The sequence below is a fragment of the Lonchura striata genome, chromosome 13, assembly GCF_046129695.1.
Source record: "Lonchura striata isolate bLonStr1 chromosome 13, bLonStr1.mat, whole genome shotgun sequence".
Lineage (NCBI taxonomy): Eukaryota > Metazoa > Chordata > Aves > Passeriformes > Estrildidae > Lonchura > Lonchura striata.
In genome coordinates, this window is record NC_134615.1 from 7,506,148 (window position 1) to 7,529,386 (window position 23,239).

The 23,239-nt window shown below is 39.9% G+C and overlaps 1 protein-coding gene across 1 annotated transcript in view; it reads left to right on the plus strand.

Moving 5' to 3' along the window:
- The window catches only part of ADAMTS18 (ADAM metallopeptidase with thrombospondin type 1 motif 18), a 78,497-nt gene that overhangs the window by 38,041 nt on the left and 17,217 nt on the right, over positions 1-23,239 (plus strand). The window contains exons 10-16 of the mRNA XM_077786294.1: positions 835-988; positions 2,023-2,118; positions 3,136-3,284; positions 10,274-10,446; positions 12,306-12,436; positions 12,577-12,700; positions 13,770-14,014. Of these exons, the coding sequence (XP_077642420.1) occupies positions 835-988; positions 2,023-2,118; positions 3,136-3,284; positions 10,274-10,446; positions 12,306-12,436; positions 12,577-12,700; positions 13,770-14,014 (1,072 nt within the window). The remainder of the gene's footprint in view (positions 1-834; positions 989-2,022; positions 2,119-3,135; positions 3,285-10,273; positions 10,447-12,305; positions 12,437-12,576; positions 12,701-13,769; positions 14,015-23,239) is intronic.

The window sequence follows — 23,239 nt, forward strand, 5'->3', positions numbered from 1 at the left end:
GTATTTTTTCCCCTTATTCATGGTTAGACTATACAGAAATACTAAAAAATGGGTAGGAGGTATTTTGAGCAAGAAGCAACACAGGCATTTTAGATGTCCTTAGAGTGAGAAGCAGGCACCTCGGTAGTTATGTGGATCTGGTCCTTGAATTCCCAGTCAATATCTTTGAGTAGCAGCCAGAAAAGGTAATGGAAGTCTGGGTTTTTTTCCATGCTGCAGTGATGAAATATATTTTGTGTACAGAAGCAAACTGCAAGCTAAAAAGTCACATGAGCCCTCCATCCTGCCATATGGTCCCAGAGACTTGGGAGGCAAATCCAGCATGGAGTGACCTTCTGTACTCAAGGGTTCTCAGGCAGAGGCGAAGAGAAAAGGTGGAGCTGGGAGCTGTGCTCTGCACAGCCCAAAGCACACACCCTGCAGCAGCCTGCTGGCAGCTCCACAAGGGCAAATGCTGCAGTGGGACACTGTGCCTGCTGCTTCTGCTGTTCCTGATTTGGGGAATGCACTGATGGGAAAGGCACAGATGAGATCAGCTCACTCTTGGTTATTCAGGAATACAGGGAGGCAAGGAATTTGACATCATTCTTTCTTCTTGTCACAACAGTCCCAAAGCCTGGGAATTCCTGCTTCCTTAAAACTTTGCAGGTCAGGCTACCAACAAGATGTCAAGAACTTTTGGTTCCTGCACATAGATGTTCTTGTTTCAGAGCATACCTCTAAAACTAGTTAAAGGTACTGTATACCATATTACGTATTTGTGCTGGTCTGTAGCAAATGAAAATATTTTGATGTCAAGATCATAGTCATGATTAATTTACCTTCTCATTATAGCACAGCTCAAGCTGCCTGCCTGATTGATGAACCTAAGCAAACAGGACAGTATAAATACCCTGACAAACTGCCAGGGCAGATCTATGATGCTGATACCCAGTGCAAATGGCAATTTGGAATGAAAGCAAAACTATGCAACCTCAGCTTTGTAAAGGTACCTATTGATGCACTTTTGAGAAGTTACAATGGTGTGAGAGAACTGCAGTACGCTGAAAAAAAGTACAAAAAGTACAGGGTTCTTCAGAGGCCTAGGCTATTTCTCTGCCTCATCTGGCTTGGCAATTTGCTTTGAAGGTACTGGCCTCTTCTGAGGAATATCCCAGTCCCAGGGGAGTTTCAGAAGGAAATGTGTTCCTTCCAGGAGTCATAAGGGGGGCACTTGAATCCACATGAGCCATGAACCCTTGCCTGCTGTGCTAAGGGAAATTAGCAGGCAGTAGAGTTGTGATCAAAGCTTGTGTGGGGTAAGAAGGACTCAGTTTCTTGTGTTTTACTTTTATGACAGCAAAAGGCCTGGGAGAGATCTATGGGGTTATTTTAGAGCAGTGAAATGTAACTTATGCTCTTGACTTCATGATGAATGATTAATTTAGATTAACCTATTGTTTTAATGACTGTTACACTCCTTATTGGTCTCCTCAGAGAAGGCATTTTTTAAAATAAGCTGGAGTGCTCATTCTGAAAAAACGTATGGTAATTTCTTTTACTCCTGCTATTATCCTGGAGTATTATGATTTATTATATACTAACCACATTATTCAAGTTGTGGCAGCTGTGTTCCTTCCACAGCTAATAGACAAGGAAGAGGGAGTGAACAGCACTGTGCACAGACTGCCTTTCCAGATATCTTCTCTGGTTTAGAAAAATCCTGTCTCTTCACAGTATTATAGTCCCTGCAGACATGGTGAAATTTTAGCCATGAACTTTTAAACACTTTGTTTGTGTTCTATTATAATCTCACACTCAATATAATTTTAAGAAATATATAGTGAAATGGTGCATAAACAAGAAGGCAATATACCGTGTACATCTGTGCTAGGAAACTTTAACCCAGGCTTTTCCAAATTCAGAAAAGTTTATTTATATGTCTTTTAAGGTGTCAAAAGCATGTTTCATTGATTGTTCTTTTAAAATACCAGGAAATAATAGAAATTATGAGCACTGTAGCAAGTACTGTTTCCTTTTCAGGATATCTGCAAATCCCTTTGGTGTCACAAGGTGGGTCACAGGTGTGAGACAAAGTTCATGCCCGCAGCAGAAGGAACAGCTTGCGGTATAAGTATGGTAAGTTGTTTTATATATAAAATATTGTCATCCTGACTTGAGTTTAGACTCTGTTTGGTCAAATACAAGCTCCCATCAAAAGCAGTTTTAGCCAGATCCCTCCAGATTTGCCATTTTGGGCTTTGAGATTGCTTTGTAAATGATTCCACTGTGATGCATACTCAGGATGTGGCCTCCCAGCAGTACCTGTTTGATGGCAGGGCCTGCTGCCTCTCCCAAGGAGCTGTAGGATCAGATATCTCTGGCAAATCTAAATCAGTAAGAAAATACATGAATTATAACAGAGGTTAAGTCAGTGTTTCAAATTCTACTCTGATATGTTCATACCTTAAGCCATACTATTTACTGTACAGACTAAGGCCATATTTTCACCAGAGATCACCACTGAAAGAGCTTATTTGTTTGAATCAAACCTTTTAATTTACACTTATCTTATTTGTTTGTATTTACCCTCATTTTTTTGCATTTATTTGAGTTGAACCTTCTAATTTACTCTCATCTGTAGTTATACAAAATATTTTCTTTACCTATAAGGTTTCTTCCAGCAAAAAACTGTTTTGATTTTCAAGTTATTGACAAATGTTCTATTTTGCTTTTTCTCTTTATGCAGTTTTTCATAATTGAATCATAAAGGGAAGACAAGTTAGAATTCTAGGAGGCTGTGTGTAAATTACACAGGAAGTGTTGAGGCTCTGCAGCACAGGGACATAAAGTAACACACATTTTTGGGGGAAGAGTAAGGCAAAAAAGCACTCTTCAAGAGAACAGTTTTGAAAATTTGCTACCTCAGGGATCTTCAACTCAAAACTTGGACAAATATTAAAGCATCACTTATCTATGCCACTGTATGGATCAATGTCTCACTCCAGAATCCTCGTCTTGCTGCAAGCTGCTCTTTGCGTTCAGTGGGTATTAGGATCAAGCACTGGAGTTTTAAATGGTTTTGTTGGGTTTTTGGGGTTTTTTTTTGTCGTCTCCTGGGTGCTGCTGACTGTGTTTTCTGTCCCTGTTTTGCAGTGGTGTCGCAGAGGACAGTGTGTCCAGTACGGTGACCACGGGCCCAAGCCTGTCCACGGCCAGTGGTCTGCCTGGTCCGAGTGGTCAGAGTGCACTCGCACCTGTGGAGGAGGGGTCACCTACCAGGAAAGGCACTGCAATAATCCAAAGTAAGACATAGATATGGATGGAAAGGCAGTGTTTTTATGCTATTCATGTGACTAGGACAGAAAATGAGTACGGTCCCTTTCTGCAGGGAAACAACGTGTGTGGAAATGTTTGTAAGGCTTTCTCCCATGCCCGCTAAGGGTGGAACACAGCTCTATGCAGAGGCTGGCTGCAGACTGCTGGGGTACCTCAGCATCTCCAGCCCAACCTGCTTCATTTATTTTGGGATGCTACAGTTTATCAAATACCTGCAGAAGTAAGGAAGCACTGTACAGACATTTTTACATTTTACACTTTTAAATTTTATGTTTAAGGAAGCACCATACAGACATTTTTATACCTAACAGAGAGTAGGGGAAAAATATCTTAAAAGCTATTAAGACTTCCACTGAGATCATATTTTCCAGGATGATAAGGACAGATGTCTTTGCATGTCTGTCATGTTATTTGCATTCTTTTACATTTCATGAGTCAAACAAAAGTTGCTGAACCTTGCAATTGTGTGCTAACTCACAAAACATTTTATTTATTTGCCTCTAATAAATATCTTATCTCTGTAAAGACTATTCATAATGATAAGTATTTAAAAGTAGACTTAAAGTGTTAACTGACCAGCATCTTTCCCAAGTACTCAACTGACCGCAACCTACAAAAAAAAAAAGATTTCCCTGTTTTATTTAACACACAAATTCAGAAATTCAGCAGGCATAGACACATGTATTCCTTATTGCACACAGTAAAAGCAGCATTTAAACTGCAGTAATAAAAAAGAGAGAAAATATGACACAGTTTATATGAGGCTGTAAAGAAGCCTCTCATCTACTATTCAGTGCTGCAGTATAATATCCACGCTTCATATACTATGTTATAGGAGAATGTGAGTTAGTTAAAATAGTCTTTATTACCCACAGTCAAGCCAATTTTTGCAGATATGTAGCAGAGCGTTTTGTCAACCTTTTTTATTATTTCTTTGTTCATTTTCATAAATAAAATTACTTGGATATTTCCCTTTGTTAAGCAGTTTAGCACAAGAATGCAGGGTCTCAGAGGCCATATGTATATGTTTTGGTCTTCCTGCTTTGGTTCCTGCTTTTCTTGCTGAATGTGTATGGCTGTATATTGTTCTTTGCATTTATGCATAAGCTCCTCCTTGCTCTCCTTGTGTGACAGGAGAATGTCCAGTGGAAATGGTTTAGTTTGGTGCACTGGTGTAATTGTTAATGGTTTCTGGGGTCTTCTGACAGAATCTCTTCAACATGAAGTGTGTCAGCTGCTGTAGCATTTGGAACTTTCCTTCAGAGTGAACTGTCTGTTCTAATGAAGTAAGATTTGATGTAACCGAGTCATACTTGGTACCAGAGCTGGATCATGTTTACACTAGATTTAATTCCATTGTATTAGTGATAATCCAGTTAGGGCAAAGAGAAGAGGGTATAATTCTCTCTCAGAGCTACATTGATGGAATGACGGGGGTATAAATAAGCCACACAACAGTGCACAAATATGTGTGTACTGTGTATTTGCTATCACAGCATTTTGTATGGATGTGGAATCAGAAGAAAAATAATACAATCTATTTTCAATACTACACCACACAGAATGATTTAAGGATTAATCCTGTTCATTGTTAACCTCTAAAAATGAGCAGCAATTCAGAATATGATTTCTTTCTTAATTTCTGAAACATATTTCAGATGTTTATATATTTTGGTACATATATGTATGTTATTTTCTGTGTGGTATATTTATGTCACTTTTCCTAATCCAGGTTTGTGTAGGAGCTAATGATTTTTTTATTCAAAAGTTTGATAGATGATTTTGGATAGCAAACTTTTGAAAATTACAAAGCATTTGTCATTTCTGTTAATTAGATTAGAACAAGGGTGTGGATCTGTGAAGAGCTGACTAGACTCTAAAATGAAATCAAAATTATGAACATTGAGGGAAATGTCTCAGTTTCTGGTGATTTTAAAGGTGACCCATCTTACCAGAAATTTAATGGCAAGTGAAGAATACAGCGTCAGGCTGTTGTGTGTGAAAATCTTGTTACCTGTGTGAGTTTGTGGAATGTTCCTTATGCAAATAATATCAAAACAATTCAATTCCTTTCCTCTTGCCAATTTTCAGGCAGCCCTTGTGACCACACCCAAACAGCTCTGGGTATGGCTTTGGAATTCCCACTGGAACTGTGCACAAATTCTCACTGACAAACACCCATGGGGATCATCTGCAGTCCACAGAGCTGGGCAGATTTGCTAAAATCATTATGTTCCTGTAAATTGTCACAGTGCAATTTCATGGGTCTGGTTTTCATACACCACAGCACTTTACAGTTGAGGTACTTTTCCAAGATAGAAATTGATTGCATAATTTAATAGTTTAGCTGGGAAAGAGCCCGAAGAGTGCCCGAGAGATTTAAATTAATACCTGAATCATATCTGTGGGACTGCATCCTACGCCTCACAATAGTGCATTGTTCAGCAGAGCAGAATGGAGTTGTAGGCATTTGTGCAGTCAGAAGACTGAATCAAAACTGCTTGAACACACTTTTTAAAATCTTTTGTGTATAACGTCTGTAACAGTGATTACAGAAAATTTGAGATGTAAACTGATGCAAATTAATGATGCCATTTAAAATACTTCTAAAAAAACAAAGACTTTGCGGACCTTTCAGAATAATAAAGCTTTGTGATATTATCATAATATGGCCACAAGATGAGCAGAAGGGTTCTTACATGAAATTAAATTATTACAAAAATTGAAAATTAGGAGTCCAGAATTTCAGAGTCTTAATTGATTTGGTATTGCATTAAATACTTTCCTTGATCACCTGAATTTCAGGATTTCTCACTCTGTGTTGTGTTGCAGTCAAGATAGTGGTTTAGGAAATCTACCCTTAAAAGGGTACTCTAGAATTAATTTAAGCTACTCTTGTAGCATTTTAGTATTTGAGTCTTATATGGAATGGAGTACTTACCTGTTTGCACACAGACTCCTTTTCCAAATCTATCTTTGGAGACTTTTTATTGTTGGCCTTTCTTACCAAATTTCTCCCTTTTCCAATTATCCTGAGCAAGACCTCATGCAGGTCAGCCTGTTTATATCAGTTCTGGAGGGGGTCACAGAGGGGTGAAAGCTTTAGACTGGGTCCGTACTGGGGGAACTGTACCACTACAGAAATACTGGAATGTCCTTCATGCAGGGCAATCCACTGTAAGTGTGGATACACCAACAGCTTCTGGAGGCAGTCCACCCAAAATCTACTGGTATTACAAACATCCTCAAGAAAAGCATGATTTTCTCAGTGTAGATAATAGTATTTCCACAGATATTTGCATTTGTAGATCTCCATCTCTTTTCCTGTGAATTACTTAACTCCTACTGACATCTTGTTGGTAAAAATGAAGGTGGAGAAGTTTCCATCACTCTCAAGCCAACAGTTTCAGTAATGGGAATGTACTGTAATATTAAAATGCTGTCATGGAGCTGGGAAACAGAATGCCTTGTTCAGAAGTGTCCTGGATCAGGACAAATTTGGGAGAGAACCTCCAGAGGGGTTCATTTAGGCAGCAGATTCAATTGGCCCCTCCCCACAGCCGGTTCGGGGAAAAAACCTCCTTGGAGAAAAGTGGATAAAAATGTTTATTAAACATGAAAACATAAACAATATTAAACAGTAAAACCTCTTGCTGTTCCAAAAGAGAGACAAACTCAGAAAGTCCCTCGCTGGGCTGCAGCTGGGCTCACTCAGTCTCTGATCCGTCCCTCTGGCTCTGGAAATGCCGCGGCCCTGGCCTGACCCGCTGGGCCACAGGTGCGAGCTGCCAGTGCTCCTCTGGGTGTTCAGTCCAGAGCAGGTTTGAGCAGGTCCAAAAGAAAAGCCAGTCATGGGAAATTCTTCACCTCAGCTAGCTAAAACTAACTGGAAAAGCAAAGGAGAGCTCTGTCCCTCTGTCTGTCCGCAGACAACGCAGTCCAGGAGGAGTGGAGGAGTGAGTGCCGTTTCTGAAAACAAACTCTGCGCTTCTTCTCGCCCCCCTTCACTCCTGGAACAAGTCTTAAAGGTGAAAAACTTATTATTCAGCATAAACAGAACAGACGATTGGGGATAAAAGCATAACGTCATCCTAGGACATTCCACTCCTTATCCCCATATAGTCAGCTTACTACTAAAGCTAATATATATATTCTAACTCTACAAACACATCCAATATACAGCTATACAAAGACAATTGTAGTAACATTCAGCAAACAGTGATATTTACACATAGTTCTCACCCAACAATCAGATCTCCCTGAGGCAGACATTGTGTTCTTCCATCTCTCTGCATTATCTACCATGTACAAACTGGTCCCTGAGCAAAGACAATCCCACGAATGGGTTTGTCTCTACTCGAGGCAGAATTGATTCACACTGCCTTCCCTAACAAACCTCTGACATGCACCACTGGGACTTTGTCTCCATCTACTATACGCAAAGGTTCAGACTGGGCAGGGCCCACTCGATTGGTAGAGCCTCGGGTGTTAACTAACCAGGTGGCTTTTGCCAGATGCTGCTCCCAGTTTTTGAAAGATCCCCCAGCCAATGCTTTCAAGGTGGTTTTTAACAGTCCATTGTGCCTCTCCACTTTGCCTGCAGCTGGTGCATGGTTTGGGATGTGGTACACCCACTCAATGCCATGCTCCCTAGCCCAGGTGTTGATAAGGCTGTTCTTGAAATGGGTCCCATGGTCTGACTCAATCCTCTCAGGGGTACCATGCCTCCACAGGACCTGCTTTTCAAGGCCCAGGATGGTGCTATGGGCTGTAGCATGCGACACAGGGTCGGTTTCCAACCATCCAGTGGTGGCTTTTACCATTGTGAGCACGTAGCGCTTGCCTTGGCGTGTCTGGGGCAGTGTGATGTGGTCAATCTGCCAGGCCTCCCCATAGCTGTGCTTGGACCCCCACCCACCATACCATAGGGGCTTCACTCTCTTGGCCTGTTTGATGGCAGCACACGTCTCACAGTCATGGATCACCTGAGAAACACTGTCCATGGTTAAATCCACCCTTCAGTCTCATGCCCACTTGTAGGTGGCATCCTTGCCCTGATGGCCTGAGGAGAGCTTTCTTAGTTTGGAGGAATTTTATCCCATCCTTAAATGCAAGAGTGCATCTGGAAATCATGATCTAGCCATAAATAAATAATTCTATTATATCGCTTATTTGGTAGCATTTATTTGGAAGGAGGTTGCTTCTTTTCCTTATACTAAAGCAGATTTGGTCTCTGGGGTTGAAGGAGGTCAAAAATTCTCCATGTACTGAAGCTGTAAAGAAAGTCTGTACAGAGTTGAGTCAGCACCCAACAGTTTGGCTGCTTTAACTCAAAACTCTCACCAATTGCACAAAATCAACATAAACACTCCCTGATTTCATTGATGTTCTGTATCTTCCCTGCCCTTCACAGGCTTGATTGCCAACAACTAGAACAGTAAATCTGACATTAAGACCTTCACCATTATAGCCAGTATCAGTGTAGCTGGCAGGTGACCTCAAGAAAAGTCAGTGGAAGTTGTGTTTTTTTTCCACAGCACTGGTGATTTAACACAGTTTTAAATACAATAACAGGTGGGTTTGCATCTCTTTCTCTGAAAGACTGTTTTGCAGCCCAGAATTCTGGAAAAGGCAGATATTGTGTAAGTAAAACATTTAAAAAAGCAAGTCCCAGCTTGGTTAGAGGGTTAGACATATGGGAGTTAAAACTGATACCACAGCAAACAGAAGAAGCACCTGGATTTTCTCCTCCATGTTGCACAGAGCTGTGTCCATGCTACGCCAGGCATGAGCAAGTCAGGAGTTGCATGGGATCCTTGGATGTGGGGAATAGTTAGAACATAGTGTTTAGGGATTTCAACAAACAATATGTTTCTATTGCACATTCTATACTCTTAGAATTTTAAATTTTGATTTTAGTTAATATATTACTGTTATTCAGTATCTTTTCTATTAATCTGGGTTTTTCCCTTAATGTGTGTATAATATGAGCAAAGCTGTCTACTCAAAGTTTATATCTTGTCCTTCAAGTATTGAAGTTCCCTAATTTTTAAAAAAGTCATTATATAAATAAGTGCAAGTGTAGCATTGGTACATTTCTTTTTGCTAGGTGCTGGAAATGTATACTACAACAAAGAGTTCTTAGAATTTGTTATTTTGAAGACTTGGCTCAGTGCTTGCAGATGTGTATCTGAGCATTGTGAAACTGCACAAATGACATCAGTGAACTGCTAAGTTCAAAAGAGCAACTCTCGCATTTTATATTGTTTTACAATATCTGTGGACAGACCAAATGGTTAAAAAAATATTTCGTTAATGTGAGGTATGAGCAAAGTAATAGAATATGATCTTTCCATTCAGGCCAAGATGAAGGGAAATGCCCAGGTGAGGTTTGCTGAAGTGGATGTGACATGTTTAAAATTACCTCAGAATTCCAGCACTTTCCTAAAGCAGGACAACTATGCACAGTCCCTGTTTCCTCTGTCTATTTAAAAGCACATTTTTTCCAAATGATTTACAAAATAAATTAACAAGCAAATGCAATCATTCATTCTCTTTTTGTTTGATCAGTTTTATGTTATCATTTATTAACTCTAATTGTGATAGGTAATTCTTTGCACATGTTCATTCCTCGGTTACAGCTGAGTAAAAATAGCTGTATAACAAGGTTGAACCCAGCCAGCACTAAATAGCCCTATAAATTTAAATTAGTGCAAACATGACTCACCTCTAGATGGTTGCATCTTTGCTGAGTCTGCAGCGATCCAAGTAGACAACTCATGTCAACTGCTTTGCTTGGTTTTAGGAACCATGAAAATTAATGGCCCATATAAGAAACACTGATCTCCCAAGGCAGAATGTCCTCTCCTGTTCCCTGTATTCTCACACGTGTGTAACATGCCAATCACACAAAAGGGAGGCTTTGCAAAATCACCTTTTTCTCTTTTCTTTGTAGGCCTCAGTACGGTGGGAAGTTCTGCCAAGGCTCCAGCCGTGTGTACCAGCTCTGCAATAAGCAGCCTTGCCCGGCAGGCAGCCTGGACTTCCGAGCCCTGCAGTGTGCAGAGTACAACAGCAAACCCTTCCGGGGCTGGTTCTACAAGTGGAAGCCCTACACCAAAGTGGAAGGTGAGAGTGGCCCTGCTGCCAGGGAGCTCGGAGCTCTGGGTGAGCATCACACCTTGTGAGCAGACACAGCTCGCTGGCCCTGGCTGAGATGTGTTTGCTTTCTGGCAGAGCTGGAGCCAGGCTGCTGTGTGATCCTGCCTGCAGGGACATGCAGGATTGATCTGGGCTGGGAATTCGAGTCCGTGTCCTCACCGTGACTCCCCGGCTGTTGCTGCCTCTCTCTCTCTCATTTTATATTCCATATTGCTTAGTCTGAAACCCAAGCAAAACAATTTCCATGGAATTTTCAGCATGGGAAATGTAAGCTTCCACAATAACACTACCAGAATCATCCTTCTTTTGGAATGTTCTCAGATTTCGAAATGTAACAGTAAATCAACCTTTTGACTTTTCTGCTGGTATGGTCCCATGAGAAGTGGAAATGCAAACAATATACTGGCATACATTTTTTTAAGGTCATCTTTTACTAAGAGATCTTTATCAAGTTCAGGTCTCAATAACTATTTCTGTTATTTTGCGCAAGCGAGTTTATTTTTATTTTATGCATCTTAATTTTGTAAATATTTTGAATCAGTATTCACTTTTATCTGCTAAAACAAATATTTTCTCCAGTTTGAAAGCACTACTTGAATAAAAGTGTCTGAATGTTCTCACATCATAGCTGCTTTGTTTAGCACATGTACAAATTTGCTTTTGATGGTAATGTGTGTAATTAAATATATACGTGCACAGACATTAATTCATAGCATGATTATATTTTCTTCAAAAATCTTTGTGGATATTTTCTCAGGTATTTAAAAATATCCTAACAGGTCAGTGTGAACAGGGGAAAGAAGTAATATAGTTTCACAGTATGCAGCAGGATATTCTATAATAGGGCAAAAAATACATCTTGTTTAATAGAAATTAAGGTGGCCTATATTGGTTTTACAAGGGGGAGCTGTGTTTAGTAAAAGAGGTTTAAAATTAGGGACAAGGGGTGTCATTTTCAAAAGTAAGATGTCTCCAAGTAATTCTGAAGTTGAAAATTCCCAGCCTTCCTCTCAGCTGCTTTGTAAAAGCTCACCCAAGATCTATATTTATCATCCTGGAAACATAATCTGGTTTTCAAAATTGCCACAGATTCTTTACCTGTGTAGAAGAGGCTACTGGAAATCCAGCTACTTGATTTAACAATAAAAGGATTCTCTTTTGAGTACAATTTCATATTCTTAAAAACTGTTTTATTTGCTGCACTTCAATTTGTATTAAAACTCTGCATTTCAGCAGTTATGATAATATTTATTATTTCATGACTGGTTTTGTCTGTGCAGAATTCATCAACCTTTTATAACACACCACTTGTGTGTAAGGAGAAATTTGACAATGGTTGGGATTTGTTGGAGGAAAAATACTTTTGTTAGGGGAAGTCTGGCTGCAGTTCTAGCTTTCAGCAGAACTGATCATTTGTGCCATGTTATCTCTTTCCCAAATTTAAAGTAAACTTCAGATAAAGTTATTGCAGTCTCCCATTTATCTTAATAAAAATGAAATTTGAGCCTGTGAGGCAGTGGAACTGAAAGCAGGGTGCAGCAGCAGGGCTAAGGCAATGCTTTTACACTGAGTTTGAATTCTCAATTCTTTGTGTGGACAAGCAAATTCACATGTGCTTTTAAAAAAGCATGATATAAACTACTTTATTTAGCTATATTTCTATTTAGCTACATTCTGGTGTCCTAAGTTGTCATCATGCATGGTTCATCCTTGCAGCTTATCTTCTAGAATACAGGAAGAAACAACAGCCAAGATGCTTTTTATCTCTTTAAGAGTGCAGGTCTCCTAATGCTTCCTTGTCTTTTGTTTGTTTGTTTTCTCCTCAGAGCAAGACAGATGTAAATTGTATTGCACAGCTGAAGACTTTGACTTTTTCTTTGCAATGTCCAGCAAAGTGAAAGATGGAACTCTGTGTTCTCCAAATAATTATGATGTTTGTATTGATGGAATATGTGAAGTAAGATAAAATTAAGTTTCTTACAATCCTAATGTCTATTTATTTTTTGTTAGTGGGCAATTGACTCCTTTAGGGAAAATGCAGCTGTTTCTTCAAATTCCCTTTTATCTGAGTCCTTCACTTGTGCCTTTTGGTTGCAGCAAGTAGGGTGTGATCATGGACTTGGTTCCAAAGCTGTGTTGGATGCTTGTGGAGTTTGTAAAGGAGATAATTCAACGTGCAAGTTCTTTAAAGGCCAATACTTGACCCAGCACAAAGCTAATGGTAAGGAAAACTGTTCCCCATGATCATCAACTCACTGCTCTGCTCTGTCCCCATGCAATATGTATGACTCCTTGCTCATTCATGCAGTGGCTGAGGGTCCAGATGTGAGGAGAAAATCACAGGGAGAGTGAGAGTTCACATTTCTCCTGTTTCTTGGTAACAAGAAGGCTGTGAGCATAAGTCTTGGTCAGTTAAACAATTCTCTTGTTACTTAAGCCACATTTTCCCTTTATACATGTGAATCCTCTTAAAAGAGATTTTAGGATTCAGGCAAGAAAAAAATAGCTGTCAGCAGCTCTGACTGGGGTGGGACTGTGGAACATATAAAAAGCAATACACAGCATAATGCCAAACATGACAGTATTTCCATGTCTATTTTCAAATTGAGTAGTCTGGAAGCTGTTTCAGTGGAAGATCCAGGCACAGGGAGGTGGACTTTTCCTTAGTGTACTTTCACAGGCTTCTTGGGAAATAATCTCACTGTGCTGCAGGTTTTTTATGTATAAAATACAGATAAGATTTCGGCACCCACAGGGGTATTTTGAGGATCTCTTTGCTGTTGGTCATAAGACATGTCCTTACTGCAGTACTATAGGCCAGGGAATTGTCCAGGATGTAGTAATGCAGCCCTGGCTGGCAGCAGGGAGATCCTCTGGTATCCAGGGCTTTGTGAAGACTTTGCATCCCAGTGCACCTCACCTTACAGCCCTTGTGCTTGGCAGTAGTACCTTCCAGCTACTGTAGGGAACTGCAGGAAAAGCTACAGTGGAGCCACCATTAGTGTGTTCCGAATTTTTCTAAGGCGAACTTGCTTTTTCTTGCCTTTAATCACAAGGAAAAATTTCAGGAATTGAAATACCTCAGAGTTACTCTGATTACGGGCCACATGGGGCGGGGAGGGGGGGATGTTAAAATCAGAACTGGTTTCTCCTGGTGAAAACGGACTACCTTGGCGGGTCAGAACAGCTGTGTGTCTTCTGAACTGTGCTGATTTGCAAGCTGGCTCAGGGAGATGAGCTAGCTGTGTGTGTGCCAGCTGCCAACGCGTTGCTGCCTCCTCTCCTCACAGACTACTACGCGGTGGTGACGGTGCCGGCGGGCGCGCGCAGCATCCAGCTGCAGGAGATGCACGTCTCCCCCAGCTACCTGGCCGTGCGCAGCCTGGCCAGCAAGTACTACCTGACAGGAGACTGGACAATCGACTGGCCAGGGAAGTTCCCTTTTGCTGGCACAGTTTTTGATTATCAACGCTCCTTTAACCACCCCGAGAGTCTCTATGCTGCAGGACCCACTAATGAGACGCTGGTCTTTGAAGTAAGCCTGGCTTCTGTTTGCTCTTGCCCTGATGTCCATTACAGAATTGGTAATGACAGCTTCAGCTCTGCACTGGGGCTCTCAGAGAGATTAAAGAATAGTGTTGAGTCATGATAGCATTCAGGCTTAATTGTGTGGTCAATCATGCTGGATTGAAAGGCCTTTCACTGCTTTACCGAGGTCTGAAATTTAGTAAACTGTCACAAATTCAGTGAAAAGGAAGGTGCGTGAAACACCCTATAGCATAATTTCTGAGTTTCACAGTGGTGATGGGGATTATGAATGCCTCCCATACATGGCATACAATAAAATCCAATAATGTAAAAATTAAAGGTACCATTACTTCAATGCTCGATGGTTACAGGTTCAAATAATGCTTCTGAAACTGCAGGTGAGTGGAGCCATTTTCACACCCACCTTGGAATGCAGTCAAAATACCACACACAGGTTCCTGTAGAATTAATTTCTGTTGGTTCAGTTATTCTATTATATATATATTTATCTCACGATCAAATTTGTGTCACCTATATTGTTTGCCAGATGTCCTGTGTTGAAACTATTGTAAGTAGAAAGGAAATTTGCGATTTACATGGTTAGTTCAAGTTTTACAATTTTGAAATTGGCCTTTGCAACTGTTCTAAGAAAAACCTCTTTCTGCATTAGGTTGCTTAGCTAGATTTTCTTCTAAAATGCATCAGAACATCTGAGGGGCCATTTCAGTCTGAATCACCAAAGGCTTTGCTTCCCGTTAGCTCCATTAGTTTGCCCTTTTTAGCTCTAGCAGGTATTTGGCTTTGTAACTCAGCTGTTAAGTCTGTTTTGATGAATCCTTTCTTCCCTGTGAGAAGGAAGGATCCCTCCCCAGCAGGGATTCAGGGCAGTGGGTGCTGTGCTCCCTGGCCATGGGGGCATCCTGCTGTCCTTGCTCCCATCCCATATCCCAGGCTCTGGAATCCACTCCCTTGCCCAGCTTGGGTTTGTTAAACCAAGAAAGAGCAAGAACAGACTGGGACATGAAGCATATTCTTCAAGGGTTATTAAAGCTTTTACCAGTGTCCAGTGAAGTGTGAATCTGGAATACTGAAGAGCCTTGCTGCTCTTCCTCCTGGCTGAGTAATGGACTGAAATGTGTCCTTAGGAACCACTGAAGGCCCTGGAGCATGGACATGTTAGAGCTGGAGAGTGAACACAAGTTTTAGAACAGGAAGTTTGACATGGGCTAAGGGTTTGTCTTTCCACAAATTGCCATCAGAATTCACAATGCCTTTTGCAAGGTTTTTCTTCACTGAAGAATTTTCGTTTTGGTTATGTGTGTTCATAGGCATCTTCCTTTAGTCCAGCTTTGTCTACAAGCTACAGACATGCTCCCCTCTCTGCAAATCATCTGCCTTACACCAAAACCACCACACTTACATATACTGTGAAATGTTAAGCTAGACTCCCAGGAATCTTATTTGTCAGAACCCAAAGTAGATTTGAGCTCTGTTATTATTATAGAGCTGAAGTATGAATAATTAATCGCCTGCAGGAAGACTTGGCTGCATATCATGCACATACTTCGCAGAATAAAGATTAAAGAAAATAAATTAATGCCAAATAACACTTCTATTTTCATCCTTTCAAATTACGCTGAACAGTTTTATTAAGATGTAACATTTAAGTGGAGGCTGTTGCTCCTTTTAGAGCTTATTTAAGCTTCCCTTGTATTTTTACTAAACTACCTACACCACTGGCATTGGTAGCTGGGGATTCTAATGACTAAAAATGTTATGTGTTCCCCAATTACACGTATCTATGAGCTGCATTTAAGATGTATTTCCCCCCCTTTAATAATTTAGGCATTCAGCAAGCTTAATTCTGGAAAAAAAAGAAAAAGCAGATTTTTCTGTTCAGATATCTGCATTATTTATAACTTACCAGTAACTCTAAGAAGAAAAAATGCCAGAAAACTGAAGAAATATGTTTCAAGAAACAAAATTGCTGAATGTCTGCTAGCAGCCATAATAGTGAAATAAATCCTGCTTCAGCTCCAAATACCAGAAACTGATAGCAGGCTTAAAAAAGGAGCGTATAAGCATACTACAGTGTAGCTTCATCTTCATTTTTATCTCACCTGTAATTTTCAAAGAAGCACACAAAAGTGTCCTGCTGCAATTTTTTATTCAACTAAATTAGTTTTATATAAGTTTTTTTCAGGATTTGGACCTCAACTTCTTCCTTCAATCTTGAGATTTTTGTTTTTTAAATTAGGCTGTATTCAAAAGAAATTTAATACTTCTATTCTAGATTAGGGCTGTTGTTTTTCTTCCAGAATAATTCATTGTGAGCCCTAGTAAAATGGTGCCTTGCAGGTATTGAGGACTTGGATAAATTCTATATATAATACAGGAGCTTTTATTTTTCAGGTGGACTGAAAATAGAAGGTTTTGCAGATGTATTTATTGCCATTCACCTATGACTGAATGGCAGATTAACACAGCTCATGCCCATTTAATTCTGCAGTTATAATTCTGGTAGAGATTTGTATGGTCCAGGGTTTTGCCTTTGTTTCTGCATGCAAAGCAGGCTGCAGGTATCCAGGAAGCTCAGGCTGTGCACGTCCTCGTCCTCCGAGCAACATTCCCAGGAGAGGATGGGACCAGACAGGTCTGGCAAGTCTGTGCTCAAGGCAATCACTTCCTTTGAAACCCAGTCATCCTCCAAGATATTTTCTTGAAAGAGACATCTGAAACATGTATTGAGAGAGCAGAAGGAGATGCAAATAAGAAAAAAAATCCACATTTCCCATTGCCTTGCACACCACAAGTTGAGCCTTGCAGTTCTGTGAGATGTGGTGTGTTTATTTTTTATTGTACAGTGTGTTCCTATACATCTGCTTTTCTGCCAGGCTTTTCAATAGTTCGGCTGAGCACGTATCATTTCATCAGATATTGCAGTCCTCAACACTATTCAAAAATGGGTCAGATACCAGAAAAATACATAAAGGGCTTTTCTTATTTACCCTAGAATTTCACCAAACCCTCCCCTCCATATCTATACTTCTATATATTATAGATATGTAATTATGGGAATGAATCATACTAAAAAAGACAAAGAGTACTGACTCTGTAATTTAAATGGGTTGTGGGAGAAAAAGTACAAACTGTAGTGGCCAGATATTTTCTGAAGAGGAGAACATGGTGAGATGAATGTGGAATTAATATGCATGACTAGTATTTCATGAGCACAACTGCTGGAAGGGTGAATGCATGATGAGGTTTTAGGTTTCATCAGGATCCCTTCTGGATTGTTCAGGAATTGATTTCACAGAGGAAGGGAAGGGAAAACCCAGTAAACTGATGTCCTTCAGAATTTGTGTATCATTGTCCTTCTGAAGTTAACACTGATATTTTTGGTGATTATGGGTTTTCAAAAGCCAGTAAAAGCTGAAATGAAAAATATTCATAGATTCAGAAGACAGTAGCTGAAATGGCCCAATTGAGATTATGTGAAATAATGGTCAGTGGTCAGAGGGGTAGAAATATGGTAGATGCCAATCTAGGATGAGAAGTTGATACCTGCTTTTTAATATATAGCTTTCATAGCATATTTGTCTCATCTTAAATGGAAACGTGCTGGATTTTTTTTTTTTTTTTTTTTTGTGTGTGTGTAGCTGAATACCTTCAGCTCATTTATCTGTTATTTGACCCTAGGTAATCCAAGGTCAGTTCATCCAGAAAAAGACCTTTTCAGTGTTTTTCTGTTAACTGAAAGATATTTAACTTGAGGAAAAACAGTCAGTATATTTATCATTAATTATCTAACTTTGCAAGCATGGGCTGCCAGTGGGCACCACCAGCTGCTGAAAATCATTTGGAGAAGGAGAGCCTCCACAGGGCTTTGTCACCTGTGGGGCTCACTAGGGACATTCATTGGTGAAATATTCAGTCACCCTCCATGACTCACTAAAATGCTGAGAAAGATTCTGAAAGGGCACAAGAAAACAAAACTTTATGTGGGCATGAAAGAGGCTGCATGGCCAGGGATTAAGGAACTGATTTAAAACCATGAGAGTTTTGTAATTTTGTGTTCCATTCTATCAATAAGCAGATGAAGGAAGAATTGACTGATTGGAGAAGTCAAATACAATTGGAGAAAGTAAAGTTTCCCAGGATGAGACAGGATGAGAATCCTCATTGAAGTTTACCTCAAACTTGGTGAAACATTAAATCAAGAGATTGCGACATCTTTGTGAAAGAAAGAGTTTATTTTAACATCAATAAGTAACAGATGGAAAGGATGCTTTGTAAAGAGGCAGACATCCACAGGAAGAGAAGGTGAATGAAGCTTCAAGGCAGGAATACATCTAATTAAATCCAGTAAATCACTTCCTCTTTATCAATAGGGGAAAAGAGGAGAAGGGAGGCCAGGTGGAATGGCTTTGCTGATGATGTAGCTGCCACTGGGAGAAAGCCAAGTTGCAGTTATAAAGGATTACATTTATTATTAGCTACTAGATGATAAATTTGTACTGATTTCCCCTGAAGAGAAAGTAGGCTAAAGAGACCTAAGATGTACTTATAAGATACAGATGTTGACTCAATACAATGGATAAAAGGGTTCTCCTGTAGTGAGGAGAGATTAGCTGGACAGCATCCCTGAAGGTTGTACATTTAGCTTGTGAACAGTGAAAAAATGGAACATAATAACAATGGAAGATAAATTTGAAACAGCTGAAGTAGAAATGAGATCATCTAGGACCCTTTCAAGGGTACTTATTTTTATTTTTTTTCCTTTTAATGACCTTAGTGAACTCGAAAAACAGTAGTTTGTCATAAGCTTTTAGTTAGGACTGTGTTTAAAGTTATCTTAGAAGTACTGAAGAGATAAAACCCCTTTTGTTTTAAGTTTTGGCTTAAGTACCCAGTGGGTAATTCTTCCTTTACTGCTTTCTAAGCAGGTGTTCTCCCACTTTTCTTTGAAGCCCTGGTGCTGCCACTGTCAAGGATCCCATCCAGTAACTGCCCACTGAAGACAACAGAGTAGTTTCAAAACTTGTTTTAAACACTTTTCCACCAGAACCATATGCTGCATGCTTAAATATACCAGAATAAATTCATAGAAGTCCGTGGAATTAACCTTAATTGAACAGAGAAATCAGAATATGGCTTAGGATATTGGCTAGTATTTATTAAACAGCATGTAGATCCCCAGTGGATGAGAACTGCAGGTCTCAAGCAAAGCACAGCTAGGCACTTGACCTCACACAGACTTCCCTGTCTTCCCTCCCTGCAGATTGGTACATCCCCCTAAAGAAATTATCCAAGGCCTTCAAAGAATGGGAATGACCCAGGAAGTGTAGATGATGTTTGCAGTGTAGATGCAGCTTGAGGATGCAGAGCAAAGGCACCGTGGATACTGGGATTCAGTTTGGGCTCTTGCCCATTTTGTGAACTGGGCACATGCAGATGAAAATAGTCCTTTTTACCTGGATTTTTTCCCCTATGCTCACCGTCACTCTGTAAGTGATTTGTAAATATCTGTTAGACCTCCACAGAGATAGAGTCTTTTTCTCAGCATGCTACAAGCCTGGCATTAGTATTCTTTCCTATACATTGAATAAAACATCATGAAAGGAATAGGAACTTAGCTTATATCAATTAATCTCTCTTAATTCAGTGTGCTGCAAATAATTTCACATGCACATCTTACAATAAAAAAAATACTGGAAAGCACCAAGTCAATCATAACAAAGCAATGTTAGTAGATTCTTTAAAAAATTGATCTGCAAAATAGAGTATTATATTGGAAACTTAGGATGGCCATGAGAAAAATATCTCAAACAGAGGAGCAGATGCCCAGCTAGTTTAGAGAATTTATTGGTTTAGCTTTCATATCAAAATTAGCAGCAAAAGGAAAAGGTTCTTTACTCAGGAGAGTTCAATTTATCCATTGTTTTACCATTTGGTGCCGTAAGCTAAAGGCAGAGTTCTTTTCCTTCGGAATAGACCCAGCAGATTCCAGCCACAGAGCCTGTGGTTTTCCAGCTCAAGAAGCTGTAAATTTTATAACTCTGCGCCCCGCGGTCAGAGCTGCTGAGTGCTGTGTCTGAAGTCAGGTGGTTGGTGTGTTAAAGGTAGACATTAAACAGTTCTGTTGAGGAACTGGAAATGTTTAAGGAGGTTGTTTGCCAGCTGTAAATTTGGGAGCAAATGCCAGTTGGCTGAAAAGATGCTGGAATGCATCCAGTTAAGTAGACTAGCGCTGGAGGTCTTTCCAAATTTGTAGGTCTGATAACTTGGCTGAATATGCAGACTTCAGTTATTGGGTTGTTAAGAAGGGGCTTTATAATGAATGTTTGAAAATACGATAGAAAACTTTTTATATGCTCGTTACTTTGGCAAAATTGCAACTTTGCAACAGTATTGCATTCCTGATGAAAACTCGGTCAGACATTATACACCATGTACTATTTTTCAGCTGAGCACCAGGGACTTCAAAGCATATGTTTTTTTGTGCCCTGCAATATTTTTGTCTCCAATACTGCTCCATAGTTTGATTTTACCGCTTTTTCTGCATGTCTGGGATGATACTGGAGGAGAGACACCTGCCAGTGATGCAGCTCCTGCTTGGTACACATTCCCTCTCCTCGCCTGCTGGGTGGGAAGGGGCTCTGGCTTTGGCTGCTGGCCAGGAAATGGAGAGGAAGTTCCTTTCTCCAGCCTGTTAGAATTGTGGCTACTTCCCAATGTGCAAGGAGGGGGTGTAACCCAAAGTCTAAAAATGTGTATGGCCCAGCTTGGCTGGCATGCAGGATTTACCCCCCAGGCACCCAGCCGGCTGCGAGCTCCGTGCATCGTGTTCCCTGCTCTCTGAAGGGATGGATTCCCATGGGGCTTGTTCCCACTCGCCCCAGACCATCCCCTTCACTCTGCTGAAGCACCAGCAGAGGATTGCTCTAACAGGAGTAAAGCTGCCACTCTTACCTTCTCATCCTCCCCCTTTCCTGTTCTGAATTCCGTGTTCAGAATGCATTCCATCTGTTCCTTGCCTCCACTGTCACAAAGAGCACTTTCAGAAGACAAATGTTCAGTCTAATACTTCAAGATATTTTTATTAGAAAAGTTTTAAACTTTGCTGCTTTTTGGCCACTGGCACAGCACAGTTTTATGGCAGTTGTCAGAATCAAATGAGATGAGAACTAACCCTTACACGAGTTTTTGTGGTATGGACAAAACCTCCTCCTCCTTTGACACAACTTATTAAAAGGCCAGACAGAATTTCAACCTCTGCTCTTGAAGAAACACAGAGCACCCACTGAAAGGGGAGAAAGTGTTTCTGGCTGCCTAAGATGCCGAGATCTGTGCTAATACCTTAGACTTGGATGATGAGTAAATGTAAATTAAAATATTTTGAGGTCTGGTCTTCAAGAAGAATCAGGAAGGCACTGTTTTCAATGAAGAAAAATTAGAGGACTTAGTTCTTTCTACAATTAACACACTGCTTTTTTTTTTTTTTTTGAAGAACATGCTCTGAATCATTATGCTTCAGATATTTGTCTCAATTTGTCCTTGAGAGAAGAAGAGTGAGCACATTGTTGCAACCTGTTTTATCTGCAAAGCCATTGGACTTGGGGTTCAATATTCAAACTGTAGAGCAGCTGTTTTAACAGCTGGACTTTTTGCTGTCAGCAGTCTGATAGATTTGTGAAAATAAAAACGTTACTTTGGCAAAATTGCAACTTTTCAATAGTATTGCATTCCTGATGAAAAGTCAGTTGAACATTATACATCCTGTAGTATTTTTCAGAAGAGATGTTTCCTTCATCTGAAGGGGCTGTTAAATTTTACCACATTTACATCAGATAATGATGAATAACCAAGGGGAAAAAAAAGTCCCAAAAAAGTTACACTGGGACTGGTTTGAATAGAGTATAGCAACTGGGGTGCAGAAGCACACCCTGAGGAAGGAGCCTAGAGTGAAATATAAAAGCTGTGTGAGATGCTCATTAGTGAGCCCCATGTGCTGGGAATGCTGGACACTGTGGGGGTTTCCTGGGGAGCCAGTAAGAGATCCTGAGATCTGGGGTGCATCTGGAATGGGCAAAGAGGAGTTGCACAGCAGCCTCAGTTCTCATGTTTCCTAATTTCAGAGTATTCCATTTTCATCCTGTTCTTGTAAAATAGTTGTGATATATACTTGCATCTATAACTCATCCCTAAAGCAGATCTGGTAATCCTATTTCTACCAAGAGTTTTCATTCAAAATAGGGGTCAATAATCACTCTTAGATCTATTTCTTCCATAACCTCACTGTTATTCTAAGGTATTCATGAATTAAGCTTGGATGGATGAAAAAATTCACATGAAATACTGGATTTACCTGTGCTTGAAGGAGTTTCTAATATGAATCGTCCCAGGAGAAGGCATATACTCTATGATTCATTTGGAAGTATTTGCCTTTTGCAGCCCTAATTGCTGTTTTCTCAGTTTGGATCATTATTGTGGTTCCCTGACTGAAATAAAATCTTTGGCTACTAAGAATGGAAATGATAGCATCCATTTTTCTTTCTTCTAGAAAAGTAAACACTGTGCAGTCCAGATCCTTCATGTGTTCAACATTATTGAACTGCAGGTCATGTAAATTTGGTATGAATTTTCACTGCCGTGGGCAATTTCTGTTTTCCAATAGGTATATTTTCAGAATACTTTAAAACCCTTGGCTACATTTCAAAATGTTACCATATTCCTTGGTTTTAAACAACATAAATGTGAGTTTGTTGCTATTTTATGAAACCAGTCTCTGCAGAGATCAGTTCCACTTGTATGGATTACTTAAGTTCTCAGGTCAGACATTGTGTAAACTTCACTGATAAGTTATTAATATTTTGAATGGCAATAATTAACATAGACTTGAATTGTACTTTAAATGCGTATCAAAAAGCATATTTAGGAACTGGGTGAACTGTACCTGCTCTTTATGTTACTGTGACAAGACCCATATTGGTGATGAGTTAAGAGTCATTAGAGCTCTGTAACTGTAAACTCCCACACTGCTTCTACTAAGTGTGGATATAAATGAACTTTGCTGCCAAAAGTTTCTAAAATAAATGTTGTTAAGTAGAAATTTCTCCCCAAATTTAGGTATGTGTCAGATGTTCATGCATCTTGCAGTGATTATAATTCAGCCTTGAAATGAATACGGTGAATGAAAACTGCAATATAATTCACCACTAAAATCATACAC